Source organism: Equus asinus, chromosome 27, assembly GCF_041296235.1.
Source record: "Equus asinus isolate D_3611 breed Donkey chromosome 27, EquAss-T2T_v2, whole genome shotgun sequence".
Lineage (NCBI taxonomy): Eukaryota > Metazoa > Chordata > Mammalia > Perissodactyla > Equidae > Equus > Equus asinus.
In genome coordinates, this window is record NC_091816.1 from 11131559 (window position 1) to 11148889 (window position 17331).

The 17331-nt window shown below is 38.5% G+C and overlaps 2 protein-coding genes across 13 annotated transcripts in view; both read right to left on the reverse strand.

The window, feature by feature from the left end:
* LOC106824350 (pro-neuregulin-1, membrane-bound isoform) overlaps positions 1–17331 on the reverse strand; it is a 213333-nt gene that overhangs the window by 109990 nt on the left and 86012 nt on the right. For 5 of the 12 annotated variants that reach the window (XM_014830592.3, XM_014830573.3, XM_014830582.3 and 2 more), the window contains exon 1: positions 7681–8516. The exons of the other annotated variants lie outside the window; for them this stretch is intronic. In XM_014830592.3, coding sequence (XP_014686078.1) covers positions 7681–8347 — 667 coding nt within the window. In that variant the 5' untranslated portion in view covers positions 8348–8516. Of the gene's footprint in view, positions 1–7680; positions 8517–17331 lie in introns of those variants that run through there. 12 annotated transcript variants of the gene reach the window in all.
* On the reverse strand, positions 8661–8849 carry LOC139042265 (uncharacterized). The gene has a single exon (XM_070499862.1). It carries the CDS (start codon positions 8847–8849, stop codon positions 8661–8663), a length of 189 nt encoding a protein of 62 aa, XP_070355963.1.

Here is a 17331-nt window from a genome sequence, read left to right on the forward strand (position 1 = left end):
TGATGAAAACAGCTTAATTCCTATCTTGTGGGGTCTGGAAATCCTAGTTTGGAATAATGAAAAGAGCTAGGTGAACAGAATTTTCATTCAAATAAAGAAGGATTGATGTTCACTTTCAGCTCAACTCTTTCCACGCACTACATCTAAACTATGGATTCCTTTTCATCATCCCAATCTTCCCATAGAAGGTACTTCCTCGACAAACATAATTTTAGTTGCCACCTATCCTTTCCTTTCTTACGAGTAACTCTTTATCATTCTACCTATAAGAATTCCCTCATGCTGTGATTTTTGGACATTACCCAAAGAGTATTAATCTATATTCTAGCCAACTTTGATGGGGGAAAAAAATCACTCTTTTTATGGTACTAAGGTTCAAGAAATTAGTAAAGTTCTATATCATTCTAAGACATAACAAAGTAACTCATCTGTTAAGACTCCCTACAATTTATTCCTAGGAATAAATTCATAATTAACACTTGTGAATATATGTATATATGAACCCTGACAGAGAGGAAGGAAAAGAAGGAAGTTAATATTTCTTAAGCCCTGTCCTAATATCAGGTATTGTTCTCACAAAGAGTAACTTATTTCATCCTTAACACAATCTTGTGAGAGTTTTAGATATTGACATCCCCACACGTTAGGATGTAAACACTACATCTGAAGTGGTGATGTGATTTGCTCAAGGTCATTTGCTCATAAGCAATAGAGTTGAGATTTGATGTCAAGCTTCCAGTACAATTTCCACCTCAGTGTGATGCCTCTTCAACTCTTATCTTACTTCTAAGTTTTTCATAAGCTTCCCCAAACTCCCAAACTTACTCTCCAAACGTTGTACAAAACCACTCTGTCAAGATCTAAGGAGGAAGGGAATAAAGTGAAGAAGGGAGTCAAAAGTAGAATGAGGGAGAAAATTGGTCCTCGTTTCATATTTACTATGTTTTAGTCTTAGGACTTGGTATTTTCCAATATCTCATTTAATTCTCCAAACAGTCCCAAGAGATGCTATCCTCTATCCTCATAGATATCCTCATAGATAAATGAGGAAATAGATTCAGAGGGGTGATCTAACTTGCTCAAAGCCACGAAGAAAGGCAAGCAGGATTAAAATTCAAGTCTGCCCAACCGGAAAGCTAATGCCCTTGCATAAGAGAGTGGGAGACTCAGAGCTGTAAGAGACCTTAGAAGTAAATATATTTAATAATCTGCTTGGAACATGAATCTCCCTCAACAGTGGCACTGCTTGAATACTCCATTAAGAAGAAACTAAATTTTTTCCAAATAAGTAGCAGACTTCAGTTAGGATAACTTTGATCGTTAAAAAAATTCTCCCATGTACTGTGTTGCTGGGAGAGAAAGGTCCTGCCTCCACTCCTGAAGGCTGTCCTATACGGATCAAAATCATAGAGGTGAAATTCTCTTTTTAAAGAAGACATCTGCGATGGAGTGATGACAGGTTTACTAATGAGGATTTAAATAATAAACAGGAAAATCAAAATCATTTAAAGTAAGAAAATATATATTTGAATAAAAATGCTAAAAACAGTTTGGGAAAAGAAAGTAAGATGTAGCAAAGGAAAGGACCATTTCAGTTTTAGTCTCAGCACTGACACTAACTAGCTGTAGTGACCTTGGGCAAGTCACTTCACTTTTGCAGATCTGAATTTCCTCACTTTGGAAGTCGCTCAGATAATCTCTATAAACGTTCAACATGTAAAATTCTATGATTACAGAATATCAATTACATTATTCAGAAATAACCTTTGAATGCTTACACACATACACACACACACACCCCAGTGGATTAAATTCATTGCAGTAAACATTGCTATATGTTCAAGGTGATGAGGATTAACTTGATTCCCTTCTGCTCAACCACTCTTCATGTGAATGGTATATGAACCCAAGTTTTTACTCCGTTTGAGAACTCAAAAACTTAATGGCAGATTCTAGCCTTTCTCTGGACAGTGAAACTAAAAATCCTTGGGCATGATTTAATATTCTTGTCCTATAAGCCAAAACAATAAAGAGAAAACATGACCAAAAAATAAACACAAAAATATTTACAGCTGTCAGCTTTCTAGAATCTGAAAATAATCTTACATCTTTACAGGCTAGAAGAATTATGCATGTATTTCCATTTCTAAAGGACTAGACAGACAGTACTTTCCCAACCACTTCAATGGTTTGCTTAAATAGCACCACATAAGCCAAATATGAATCACCCAAATTTACCCAGCTAGTTGAGACTGGTGTCACTTTAATATAATGGACAATCCTGGGCAAATGTTCAGTATCTAACAGATAGAGAAGAGGAATATCCTAGGGGAGAAAGAGGAGTAGCAGTCAAAATGTGAATAAAACGAAAGAAAAGAGAAGAAATGCTGAATTCAGAGAGTATACGTATAGGAAAGTAAAGAAATGATTCAAATTGAGTTGGGCAACTAGATTCTTAAAATCCATTAGAACATAAACTCTATGAGGGCAAGAATGTTTACTGCTTTTATTGCCATATAACCAATCTGGAACAGTGCCTGGCATATTGTAGGTGCTTAATATGTATTCACTGAATGAAGAAAAAGAGGAAATAATAGAAGAGACTCAATGACATATAACAAAGACAACAAAAATAGAAACATGAGCATAAAAGTAGACATGGTATAATTTATGGTTTAATCAAAAGTTCAATAGATTTAGCTGACAAGAGTAACATTCCTAGTTCTTAGGGGCTCCTAGCTGAACTTCAGACACGTCATAATATTTTTTATGCCTTGGCTTCTCAGTTTACAAAATCTCCCTTCCTTCATTGCTTTAAAAGGATACTATAAGGTGCCATTAAAAGGAAAAGGGAAGGAGAAAGAACAAAGACTTATGGTTTGGGACATAATGATTTTCTGGGAATGCAGAAACGCTCGTATGTACAAACATGGAAAAGTGTCAGCAGAAACTGGCATGAAACATACCGAGGAAAAGAAAAGGGAGAAATAAAGAAGAGGACAAGAGGGGGCCAGCCTCATGGCCAAGGGGTTCAAGTTCTGCATGCTCCGCTTTGGCGGCCCAGGTTCATGGGTTCAGATCCCAGGTGTGGACCTACTTCACTCATCAGCCATGCTGTGGAGGCATCCCACATACAAAGTAGAGGAATACTAGCAGAGATCCTAGCTCAGGGCTAATCTTCTTCAAGCAAAAAAAAGAAAAAAAAACAGGAAGATGGGCAATGGATGTTAGCTCAGGGCGAATCTTCCTCACAAAAAAAAGAAGAGAGACAAGAGTTTGAATTAATTGTGCCAATAACAAACAGTATATTATTCACTGGCTGGAGATATTTTTTTGTATGTGTGCTTGTAATATGTGTAAATACCATTCAGTATTAAAATGCAATGTAATTCTATCTGAAAGAAAAGACAGGTGAAGATGCTTTGATATCTTAGAATGCAATGAAATACTGACATCTAAGCCAAAGTGGCATAATTAGAAAAATAAGATATAATTGGGAGGATGGTAAGGGAGGGGAAGGAGAAAAATGATCTAGGTGTCATAAAGGAATAAGGAGAAATAATCAAAGTGGGATGTGCAGGAGAGAGGCGAGCCATGGAGCCATCTGCTATAGGTCAGGAAAGAGCTCACCCTAGAAAACCCAAGCTGGTTTCAAAAGCAAGCTGAACATTGTATGGATGATCAAAGAAAAAGGGAAAAGACTGCCATTACTGACAATTTAATAAGAGCCAAAAAAGAGGGTGAGTAGAAAATTTAATTTTAATAGTATGAACTATACACACTTGACCAGTGGTCTTAACTTGAAGTCCTTGCCTAACTGTCAGTCAGATGCCACTAAAACCACTGGAGTTAGTCTCCAGCTCTGACTCTCTAGAATGGGGAAAAGATGCCAGGAGAAAATAGCAGCGTGTGGGTTTAAATTCTGGGAGACAGGACGCTCTTCTGTTTTCTATCATTTTGGATGCGACTAAAACTTTCAGAATTGTGTTAACTTTAGTAAAAGAATTTCACTAAATTTTTCAGAGTCTTGGTTTCTTCATCTGTAAATCTATAAAATTATTTGTATCAAATAGAGTTTCCTCCAGTTTCTTCCAGTTTTTAATGTCTTAGGCTTTAAATGAATATGGTTAAAGTGGAGGAAAGTTCTTTGAAATCACCATTCTGAAATACCTACAAGCACAGTTGCAAGGAACTGGAAGAATCCATGGGGCTTAAAATGAATGCCACTTTTAAATTGAAGGGAAGAAATCTTTGGCATATTCCATTAATCACATTGAGCTTTTGCAAGTGACAGTGATTCATATTGTCACTGTGGTAACAATGGTTTGCCATGCAACCCAATATAAAGACTTAAGACAAAGCAAAACAAATTTGGTCTAAGATGAAAATACCAACACATTCTTATACCCAAGAGGCTGTTGTCAAGCAGGTTCTCCCACCCAGAAATACATTTTCTTTCAAGATGGCACCACAGTTTTCTGGCCACGATTTAATTAATCAGCTCTCTTTACAGTCATCTAAATTTTCAATCTCCCAGAGTCAGTTCTTTCCATATACATAGAGGGTAAGAAAACTTAAAAGCCCAAGCAAAGAAAACAAATTAATGGTTTAAGTATTATGTGACTCAGTGAAAAAGAAAAACTTAACTATTATCATGGCAATATAATGATTGCGGTAGTGGGAAACCACTAACCCTACACAGAAAAACTTTAGAATTTAAAATATATATATATATTTTTTCTTCCAGCCCTGCCTTAGATTTCTTAAGATCTATATGTATGCATAGATTAATATGGTGAAAACATGAAATTATATCACCTTATGAAAGAAATACCCATTTTAGAAAACCTGACATAGCCACTCCACCTATAAGCAATTTAAAATATTTTGCTTTTTGTTATAATAAAGACAAAGAATGTTTTAATTTTAAGAGTCAGTGAGGAAGGGAGTAATTCTAGTATTTACAAACTAAAACTCTAATACTGGTAGGTAGATTGGTTTAGGGAATAACACAGCAGACACAATTACTAGGATTGTCTCTGCCCTATTCTCTCAGGCTCCAGGATAAAGAAGAATCAATTAGCCCTCAACAGACTATGACCTTGAAGGCTACAGCTCTGTGCATAACACCCTGAAAATGCTGAGACAGATAGAAAACGGAGAATAAAGTCCTGAAACAGCCGAAGAGCATGTTTCAGATATGATCATGTCATTTTTAAACATACGCCATGACAGCTTACTTCATGTCAAAAACAGGCATGATGAAAGGAAAGTGCTGGTTCTTTCTGTGACTAAGCAGTACTTTCTTAATTGAAAAGAAAAAAGAGAAACAGCTTATGAAATGACAATCCAATTTCAAGCTTTTTTTTTTCTTTCTTTCCTTTAGTTAATGGTTACAAGCTTTTTAAACAACCAAACAACCACTCAGGAGTGTCTGGAAACAAAGCTCCCTGGATCAATTCCTTTCCAAAAAAAACCAAACTCACAGTTTTTAGGATGCTAGTATTTTTGCTGTTATCATGCACTAGATCAAAAAATTAACACAGAGTTTCTCACACAGAAAACCCTATAGGCCGTAACGTGTTAACCAACTGTCGACCCCTAACTTTCCAGGAGAACGCTACTTCCCAGACCGCTTTTCCAGGCTTCTCTCCAATGGACTTGAGAACACTGCAGCTGTGCATCTGGCCAGAACTGGCCACTGCGATGCTTTTAGGCAGCAGTAAATCTTTTCCACTCAATGCAAATGCCAGAAAAATCAATGCTCTGGCTTGGAAAAAGAAAAGGAAAGAAACTATATGGAATATGTAATCTATCCAAACATTTAGCAGAATTGACCTTAAAAAATAATTTCTTAAAACATCACAACATACTTTGTGACACGGTCCTAGATAAGGAAAATGTACTGGGTCTTTCTTTGTTTGCTCGTTTTCCTCAGATGACAGAATTATAGAATTTAGTTGAAGTTTTTCAAAGAGTCTTCTTTCTTTTTCTGGACAACTAGACCTATTCAGGCACATTTTAATTAAAGACTTAAGTTGAAAACGATAAAGACAAAGAAGTAACCTTGTCTGCATGGTGAATTTTGCTTCCCTTTGCAGGATCTATACTTGCTTTTTATAGCCTGTCATTTCATCTGGGTATTATTTCCCGGTCACTTTGCCAGGTGGGAAGAGGCGGTGAATGCAGTGATGGCTGTCAGACCTTTAATGACGCTTCGGGGATTTGATAAAGATACAAAGCAGTGTCTGCAGCAAGGATGTTCTTCCCTAATTACACCTGAAAAACTAACCTCTTTTTTTTTTTTTAAACCTTTGCTGCTGAAACTGGTGTGTATGAAATGATCCTGAATCACAAGTCTAAATCAAGTTTTTCTGTGTTTCTATAACACACAGCTCCACCTCATACTGAACATAATGTCTGGAAAAGATATTTTTTATTCTTCATTTCCATCTAGAGGGAAGCAGATGGGGTGAGTATTTCATCACGGAATGCTTACCATCAATTCTTCTTTCACTCTAAGAGATTTTACACATGTTATTAAGAACCAAATTCTCTGATCTTCTACTTTTTTCTACTAAGGGAATATTCATCAGTAGTAAAAGGGATAGGAGATAGAGAAACAAAAATAAATTAGAAATGTTAAAAAAAAAAAAAGAGCTGTAGAGAACTCCTCCCTTCTATGCTGATGTTTAGAACAATCTGACTAGTCATGGTCTCCTCTGTGTCAACTTTCGATTACAAAGCATTGCGATGACCCCATACAAACAGCAGCATATTGTTCTGTTTTGTTTAAAGAGCGTGGGTCCTCTTCACTCACAGCTTATTAAACTGGGCTGCTGCAATCTGATGGGGAAAATGACACAGGTCTAAAAAAACGATGTAGCTTGCTAATGTATTTTGTACTTTTTAATAACTGCCAAAGAAGCTATTTAAACATCTAATTACAGAAGACAAAACTAATTCAGGGAAATCCTTTCATGCAGAATTATACTGTGTTCTGCACAAAATTAAGCTGCCTCTAATAAGTGCTTAGAAACTGAAACTACAATCTGGGTAGGACAGCAATAATCTGATGCCGGGGAGAGATGAGCAATGTAAATGTCTAGACTGGATGCGATATTTGGAAGAACCAACTGAAATACAAACACGGGGAGAAGTGGGTAAGGGAACAGGAAGAAGAGATGGAGAAACAGAACACGCAGCTTGGAGTGTCAGGAGGCAGAGAGTAGCCAAAAGGTCGGGAGAGGTGAGAGGAAGTCTACGTGGGAAAAAGAAAGACACAAAATCAGACTCATTGCTATGTCGAAGTCAAATTTATATCAAAAACAAAGGATGGTCTGATGTTTTAATTTTAAGAAGTAATAGAAATCAATTGAATTTAACTGAAATTCAAGCATGACTCACAGACGGTGAAGTTTTGGGTCCCCCACCCCAGATTTAGCCATCTGGCTAGAGTGAGCTTCTTCTAGAGCACTGATTTATACCAGGAGTTTACAAGATCTTTTTACTCATCTCTTCGACGCCACCCCAAGCATCCTAGTCACATGATACTCTTAAACAAAACCAGGCAATCAAAACACAAGGAGAAAAGGAAACAGCTACATGCTCTGGAGAACACCTTTTAGGATCTCAAGCCCACCCTTTCCTTTATTTATCATTATCTCTCTCTCTACTTACAAAGTTTAGGAGCAGTTTGGAGATTAGTTTCTGTTGTTTGTGGCTGAGTTGCTGACTTGGGTGTTCTCACCTCAGGGTTCCGAGTGGGTGATGGAAAGGATGGTGCAGTGGACGGCAGGAAAGAAAAGGCAAAAATACGATTCTTCGGGGTTGGTACCGCTGAGGGTTCAGAGGACACAACAGCATTGTCAACTTGCACTGTAACTTGAACCTCAGTTTCAGATTGCGCCCTAGAGACAGGTGAAGTGTATGCCTCAGAGGATACCCACCCATCTGAGGCAGCAGTTGGATCCAGAGAAATAATAGGGTCCTGGCCTAACCCCCCAGGGTCAAGGTGAGTAGGAGAGTCATACTCAAATATCTTGTCCACAAATACCCACTTGAGGCCGGCAATGCAGAGGCAGAGGCTGACGAGGCAAGCCAGAATGGGGACAATGCAGATTTTCTCCGAGTTGAGGCAACCTCGCAGGCGCTCGGCTTCCAGGCAGACACAGCAGGGCACTGCCAGGCCCACGAGTCCGGAGCTTCTCCCATCTTCAGTCTGGCTCTCTGGCATGTCTTCTGCTGCCGGAAGCCCATCAAGAGATGGGTCTGTACTCAGCTGAGTGGAGGGGCTGGAGCACCTCTCAGCAGTTGCCCCAGACATGTCTGGGGAAGAAATCTCCATCGGCTCACCTCCAGAAGGCCTGGCCTCTCTCACGGTCCATTACCATGCAGAGGCCCCCCCAACCAAATGATACAGCATCTTATAGGGGGAAATCGATAAGTCGTCCAAGTCCAAGGCCATTATCAAAAGCAAGAGGAGTTTGGGAGAAAGGAAGGGAAAAAAAGCCTCTAGCAACTACCAAATAAAAGTATATGGTAATTCTTTACTGCTGTTTCTGGGCCACTTTGGTAGTTCTTTTAAATGCTTCTCCAAACCATCCCCGCTGGTCAAGAGGACAGCGGCCAGAATAGAAACGGGGCTGATGGTTGGTCAATTAAGTAAACCAGTAGCCCAAACTGAAAGGCATGTTTCTCACCTCGACCATCTGAAGCTGGTGTCTGCTTAGATGGAGAAAACAACTGTCATGCAGGAGAAGTAAAAGCAAAAGCAGGATCAGCGGTGGTGGCGGCGGCGGCAGCAGCGGCGGCGGCAGGAGGGGCAGCAGCGACAGTAGCAACAGCATCCTGTTGTGTTAACGCGACGGCTGAAAGAGGCTGAATCATTACAGAGCAGCAGGTGCCTGCCCTCGGAGCATCACTGCAAACAGTATCATCACAGAGGGATCTGAAGGGAAGAGCGCGGCCAGGAGGGGCGGTAACTCCCCTCCCAGCCCTGCCTCCACCCCCACCCCGCAACCACTCCTCTTTGTCCTTCTTGAGCGCTCATTCACTTTCTTCCTCTGCGGCTCTTCCCTTCTTCGTAGTCTCTTTCTCTTTCTTTCCCCTCCTCATCCAAAGACGTTCTCTCTCTCTCTTTCTTGCTTTTTCCTCCCTCCTCTCCCAACCCCCAGCCTCTACCCGCACTCTGGAGCTGCTTGGCTGGTCTGAGTAAAATCAGTATACCCAGCAACACAGGACTGCCAGTGACTTCCTATTTTATCCAATTAGAAGGAATAAAGGCCATCAAATCAAAGAGAAGCAGCCAGGCACCAGTTAAGCTTGGTCCCCATAGCCCCCACCCTTTTTCTTCTCTTTCTCTTTTTCTCTCTGCAAAAGCGGCCCCAGTCTTCCACCCCCACCTTGTCTGCTTTCAGTCTGGCTGGCTCTCTTTCCTGCACCCACTGTTGGGTCAGAAAAAGCCAGCGATCGATCCTAGCAATCTAACAAAGCTGGGATGGGGCGGGGGATGTAGGTGGGACCTTATGGGTTGGACCTGGGGCATGGCAAAGTCTGATATCTGATTCCTCCCTAGAGAGGTAAGCTTTTCAGCACCAATTACTTCCTGCCTGCTGCTGAGAGATAGCATTCCTTCCTCAGCCCTCTAATAAGTTTTGTTCACCAACAGGACTGTTATTACCTGATTTTCAACCAACAGTTTGAATCTTTCTTTCAAACCATGGACAGCTCTGCCTTCAACCCTTTTTGCAATGATTGCGTAAGACTTTCTAATGCCCAGTGTGAAATGCTGAGTGTATGCTGGAGGAAGCGGGTGCTACGGGAGGGCAGAGAGGTTCATATGTCCCCACTCTGGTCCTCTTTCAATTTCCATTTTCCTGTCCCACTCACAGCAGTCCTAGACGAATGTCAAGCTAATAAGAAACCCTGGGAAGTAACAGAGCTATGAAGAGAGCAAAGGCTAGCACTTCATTTTGAAATCAGCCTTCACTGTGAGTCCACACTGCGGAGGCTTGAATTCCCTGGGCGCTGTAATATATACCACATGTCCTCAGCTATAACCGCACTGCGAGTATTAAGAAGAGTTTTCTATAAGAGCATGCCTTTTGGATTAGGTTTCAGTAGCTTTACCTTACAGATAGTTTCAATGTTGATTTTTTCCCCCTTTTAAAACAGCAGTCGTTAAAATACTGGAAGAAATGCACTGTTCTTAATAGAGAGCACACGCTCCCCTGAATCTCCCATTGGTTACACGTCAGCGCACACTATATGCATCGTAACCTTTAATCCACGTTTACCGTGACTGGACACCCGAATGGTTTCCAAGGAACCATTTCGCTCACCTATGTCAATAGGAGTCTTAAAGCTCTCTCTAAATCTATAACACATAACCATCATATGAGTCCCAGAAGCAATAAAATTTAGAGCTCAAGTCCTGAGAAAACCTGCTTTAAGTATATTATATTTTGTATAGTACAATCTCCACTGATTTGAAATATTTTTAAGCTTTAAGTGGGCATGAGATAAGAATATTATCATTTCTTTCAAAAGGAAATTAGTCCATAATTATAAATAATTTAAAGGGCGTTAATCTTAAAATGTGTTTGTAGTATTATAAATAACAACAACAAAAGCCTGAACCAGTTGCATAATCATAATTATGACTATGACAAACTCATGGGCAAAAATGAGTTATCCATAAGTTCATCTCTATATAATCTGTATTTATATAGCAAGTATTTTAAAATAATTCCTGGCTACTTTCTAGGTTTAACAGTGAGAGCTTTCTGAAAGATTCTAGCAATGGACATAAAATTTCACATCATAGAAAAGCTATATTAAAACATTTACAGTATTCGAACTAAGGTATTAAGATTTTAATGATAAATATTCATGTAAATATTCAAAAACAATATAAGTAAATGTTTATGCTAAACTAGGATAATTTATAATTCCTTTAGAGATCATCCAGTTGAAGTATGTGGCACGTAACTCCTCAATTCTGCCCCAAACCCATATTATACTCAAGTATAATCCATTGGCATTTCATCTGCAGCCAAGGTCATCTAAATTTCAAAGACCAAAATGGGGCTCAGGTGGCTCAAGTCAGGCAGGTAAGAGAAGACAGCAAGAACAGTAACCAATAGTTTAAAAAGTGGTCCTTAACCTCCACCAATAAGAACTACTCATCTCACCTTAATCGTTTTAAGAGCAAACACATTCAGCAGGCAAAGAAATCGCTGGGCACTGCTCTAGTTGTCACATTAGAGACACATGTCCAGAGAGCAGTGCCCAGTGATTTCTTACAAAGGAAAACAAGGTATTATACAAAGACAAGGCCAAAGCATCAGAGACAGAATCCTGTGGGCTGCCACAACCGTTCCTGCCCCTGGACTACACAACTCAGGCTGTGGGATGTGCATGTGTCCACCCTGGAGGTGTATTCCATGAACCTTGGGGCGCCTTAGAGCTAACATCAGTGTGTTGAGAGCCAGCATCCTATAAAGTTGTTTCCCACCAAAGTGGAAGGTGAATGCAATTGAGGAAAGGGAGGAGGAAAAGAGGTACAGAATAAAAGGAATTCTCCATTAGGTCTACCCTTGGGACTAGGAGCCAGAAGTTGCCTTTATCCCTTTGTCAAGTCCTCTATGGCAATAAAGAAGTGAGGAAGGGTAGTGTGAATGGGTTTAGGGATCAAAATTTCTGTTGCATAAAACATGCCTGTTTCTAGGACAAACTGCAAAGATGTATTGCTTTAACCCTTTAGGATCCACGCCGATAAAGCCCAGGAACAACTGTATTTCCATATCCCGTTAAAAAATGAATGAGAGGGGCTGGCCCCGTGGCCGAGTGGTTAAGTTCACGCGCTCCGCTGCAGGCGGCCCAGTGTTTCTTTGGTTCGAATCCTGGGCACGGACATGGCACTGCTCATCAAACCACGCTGAGGCAGTGTCCCACATGCCACAACTAGAAGGACCCACAATGAAGAATATACAACTATGTACCAGGGGGCTTTGGGGAGAAAAAGGAAAAAAATAAAATCTTAAAAAAATAAATAAATAAATAAAAATTAAAAAAAATGAACGAGACAATTTTTTACTGCATTTTTAAAACCACATTATCACCCCCTTCCTGCAAAAAAAGCTAGATTTATTGAGCTCCACCTTTGCACCAGGCACTCTGCTACATTCTTAACATACATTATTTCTGATCTTCACTAATCCTTTACAGTACACAGAATCTGGAAAACAAAGAAACAGACTCAGGCAGCTTGGGTAACTTAGCCACGGAAACACAGCTATAAAGTGACAGGCCAAGATTTGACTGAAGGTCTGACTCATGCTATTTTTGCTGGAAAATACTGCTTCTCTTTTTTAATTAAAAGAATGCATTTGATTATGTATTACTTATCTATCACTTCAATGGGTGAATAAGTGAACCAGAAGGTGAAACAATGAAATAGGCATTATTACCTTAATGTAGCTGGTAAACAAGCTTAAAGGAGCCTAGTTTCCAAAAAAGCCTTCTAAAATTTTGCCTGGTGATTTTCAAATTTATAAGGATTAAGCATAGGCTGTTCAAGTATTTCTATCTATAGTTTAAATTTAATGAGCCCTTCCACAGACTCAGTTCCAGGATGTTCTCTGGAAAGCTATTTCAGTTATGGATTGCTGTGAAACCAACTGCCTGAAATAGCTCAAAACAACCACCATGGTGTCATATCTCACTAGTCTGCAGGTTTACTGGGTTCAGCTGAGTGGTTCTTCTGCTCCCTTTGATGTCAGCTGCAGCTGCAACCAGCTGGAGATGCAACCGGGCTGAAACAGTTAAGATGGCTCGTACACATGACCGGCAGCTGATGCCAGAGGTCAGCTGGGAGCTCATCTGGAACTGCCGGATGGTAGGCCAACATGTGGTTTCTCCATGTGGCCTGGGCTTCTCAGAGCATGGCAGCCGGCTTCTGAGAGGAAGCATCCCAAGGGGGAGGAAGCACAAGCTGCCAGTCCTCCTCAAGCCTGGATCTGGAAGCCGCACAGGTTATTTCCACTGCATCCTATTGGTTAAGCAGTCACAGTGCCAGCTGAGATTCAAGGACGGGGGAATAAATCTTGATGCAGAGAGTGACAAAGAATTTAAAGTCACAATTAATCCTCCAAAGAAGGTAAGGAAGTAAATGTCAGTAAGTCAACCTGGGTCAAGAGGAGACATGGTAATATAAAATGGGATTTGGCAGAACAAAGTCAAAATACACTTGTATGTCTGATCCACTTTCATAATATTCCAGCTTCTTTCTAAGCCAGCTTCAATGAAGAAAAAATCCTATTATATCATCAAACAAAAAATACTCAAATTCGTCTATTTCAATTCAAGCTAGGCTATTTGGTTCTGCATTAATTTTATTTATTTTATTATCAGAAGTATTTAGCATAGCTCCAGCAGATGAAAGAGGATGGTAAGTGCAATTTTGCTTTTGATCATATTATCCAAACTTATTTTTCTCTTTTACACTTTTTTCTGTATTTTGGCTATTTCACTCTAAAAATGTTTACCCTGGGAAAAGGTTATCCTTGTTCCTAAAGTTTTATGGCTAAAAAAGTACAATTTACTTCGTGGTATCTAATACCACGATAAGAGCAGTAATTTCATTTTTGGATTACAATCCTTGGAGATGACTACGTATAAATTGTAATGATTTATTTGCTAATGAATTATGAAATCATGATTTTCACAAGAAAGCTTCAGAGCCTAAAGGTAACCTTAAAAACTTGCTGCTTCCTTTGAGAAGATAAAGTACTCAAATGGATCTGTTAGCCTCTTCCTACCCATCTGAAAATCACCCCCCAGCTTGAGTCTCAGCTCCTCCACAGAGCCTTTCCACGTTTCCAAGTCACAGAGCCAGCATTTCTTAACTGTATCATTATTGGGGAACATCTTCACAGCCGTCGTTATTATTTAATTATATTAAATAATATAATATAGTATAATATAATATAATGTAATATTGTATATGGGACTGAAGATAATACAATTTCTTTGAAGGCCAGGTCTATCAGTATCTGGCTATCCCAAACCTACAGCTGGGCTATCCATTCAATACACACATTTTGTTTGGTTTTATTTTTAATTGAGATTGAGTTGCGCAGATTATAGAACCTCTAATAAACTGGCAAACTTTTTTCATATCCATCCATCTATCCAAAATACCCTCTGTTTTTTCAAATCTTTTAATGTCCAGTTCAGATATATTTTTATCAGATTTTTTGGATTGTTTCCAAATATGCCTTTTACCAATTTATCTTGCTCTAGTGAAACTCTGTTACCCCAACTGTCCTTACCCTCACCACCACGGATCCTGTCAGTGGATGCAAAGTTGGAACAAACCAAAATTTAACTGTTTTTCCTTTAAATCCTCTCTCTTCAACTAAACAGAAAAGTTCTCTGAGGGCAAAGCAAATCCACGTGCTCTTTGATGTTCTACATTATTCATGCATTAAACAGATTTCACTTTACTGGACAGGTGTTTTCTCCCCATTTTGAGGATGAGTCAAGACTCTAATTATACTTTGTTCTTACCCAGTGAAAATTTTCTCAGAGAAGACAATTTAACTTAATTGCACAAATTACTTTGTGAGATGCTGTATCAAATGTTTGATATTGACTGTGGGTCTGTGTTCTCATCTTGCAACAAGATGATCAATTTACTCTGGCACGTTTTGTTCTTTAGGAGTTTTGATCCTTTGTAACTCAAAATGTAGTAAATGATCTGAAAGATGATGATGTGAGAATTTTATACAGAAAGATTTTCATTAAATGTGATAGTTACAATGAGTTTACTTTGAGAGGACCTATTATCACTCCACATCAGTGAAATCCTTAGTTTTATGCAAACACAGTTTATTTTATTTTTAATTTTACAAGTCACTTTTCAAATTACACTGGACATGTTTTGGAATAAATGGAGATGGTGGTTGCACAACATTGTGATAAATGCCAATGAGTTGTTCAAATTAAAATGGTTAATTTTATGTTATGTGAATTCCAACTCAATAAGAGAAAACCTTACTCTGATATCATCATGGTTTCAGCTTCTCCAATATTTACTTTTTAAAAGAAAATGTTATATATGACCAATTTTACTAGTGGACTGCACTAAAATAATGAGACTCTGTTATGTATAGGTTGCCCTTTCTTCTACAAAATCTCAGGAGGTCATGTGGCCTTGAGCCCCCGACAATTATTACTTAACTATGAACCCTGAATTGATGTTGATGATGGAATACTGCATCCTAAGGAACTCAAAAGCATAAATAAAGATATAGTAGATTGATATATCATTAAGAGTTTCAATTCAAAAGAAGTTTTATGAGAAAATGAGCAAAGGCTTATAACTCTATCTCATTTTATGTACTTAAAATATTATTTCTTTGTTTGACTCCATCCCATTCCCCTATTTACAATATACTAGAAGTATGAGCAAAGGATGGAGGGAAGTGGCAGTTATTCTGAATTATCTGTATTTTCTACACAGTGTGCTTTGTTATGAAATATGTCATAAACTCACTACCAGAATGTAAGTTCCATAAGGGCAAGCACATATGCCTGCTTCAATCGCTATATCCCTGCTACCTAGAACATGCCTGGTACACAGAAGGCATGTAGTAAGCATCGTTGAATGAATGCATCAATATGGAAACTCTACTAAAGAGGGATGAAGAAACTAGGGGAAAACATCTTAAAGACACAGCTACTCCAGACAGAGTTTTACTTCTGTGAATAAATGCAAATAATGTTAAATTACTCCGCATGGGTATGTATATTGGAAAGATGAAAAACCAAACAGAAAATTATCTTCATAGTGAGTACTCTGATGTTATATGGATAGATGGGCATTCATAATGTTTACCAGAGCAATATGTGTTGGATTCATTACCTTGAACAAATACCTTTGCTCTGTTTCATTAATGTTCACTAATATAAGTTCACAGCACACAGCAGCAGACTAAGAGAGAATTTGTTTCATCCTCAAGTCTCATGGCAAATGTCACAAAATTTACAAGGGATAACCTGCATTTTTATGCACATGGACATGTATAATCTTATTTAAAGAAAATAATAAAGGCTGTACTTTGGAGCACTAAGAGAAATTAAATCTAACAAAGAAATACCTCTGATAATCAATCCCACTTTAATACAAATTCGGTAAACTTTCAAAGACGGAAGTAACTGAACTTGATTTATACTTAGACACTAGCTATTTGTTTCTACTAAAGTTGCAAGTCAGCTACTCTATAAGCTGGTCCTCAAATCAATCCAGAAATGTGGTGTATAGCACAGCATATCACTTTTGCAAATGCTCTAGAAATTTGTTAATTTGATTTTTAAATCTTCTGCTTCAGATCGAAACTGTTGAGCATGAAATAGTCCACGTGTGAACGCAATTATGAATTACTTATCTACTCAAGAGACTCTGAAAATCATATAAAGCCATGTATAAAATAAATCCCCACAATTTAACAGGAATAAAGGCAGCTTGGGGAAAGGAATTATCTCAAGTGTTCTACTTTTAAATATAGTCCAAATTTGTAAATCTGAGAAGACTTCAGCCAAAGGAAACATCTTACAATATACATTTTCTTTAGAGTCTGCACAGTTCTCTCTCCTTGTTGCTGATCAAAATGAAAATATAAAGTTGCACCAAAGGAAAAAAAAAAAGGAGGAATAAAAATATATGCAGTTTCCAGAACCGATTTGGCATTCCGAGTGAGCCACCTAGCTGGCAGTACTGATGTAAGGTCATAAGCCTTATGATGCTCATAGAAGTGGAAGGATCCCATTTAAAACCAAATGCCAGCCTGATATTTTTCCGCTGCCTCTCAGTCCAAGGGGTGGAAGCTTTTTCTGCATTGTTACAATTTTTATTACTTTAAAAATATGAATTTGAAAGTCATAGGATAAAAATATCTTATGATTTGACCTCCAATTCAAAATTTTCTATCATAAATCACACAATATGTTGCTAGAGTCAGATTTGTTTAAGAATGACTTGTTTCTTTTCTTTTCTTGCTATTTCAGACATTTTTGGAGTGAAAGGATTTAGGCTTAACGCAAAGATGAAGTGTAATCTCAAGAATAATTAGATTTAAATTTTTCATTGACTGAATGTCAATGAAACAAGCCTTATCCATGAATTTTATTTTATACAAGAAGGAAAAAAGTTCCAGGAGGTAAAAATAATCTGCCTGGAGTCACACCAAAATCAATTTCAGAGTCAAGACTAGAATTCAGGTCTATTGCTCCTCCCCTTTCAACTCATTTCTACAAAGGACAGCT

Bases quoted from the DNA above. Each gene is read 5' to 3' on its own strand.
- LOC139042265 (XM_070499862.1), bottom strand. From the start codon at position 8,849: ATGCTGTTGCTACTGTCGCTGCTGCCCCTCCTGCCGCCGCCGCTGCTG.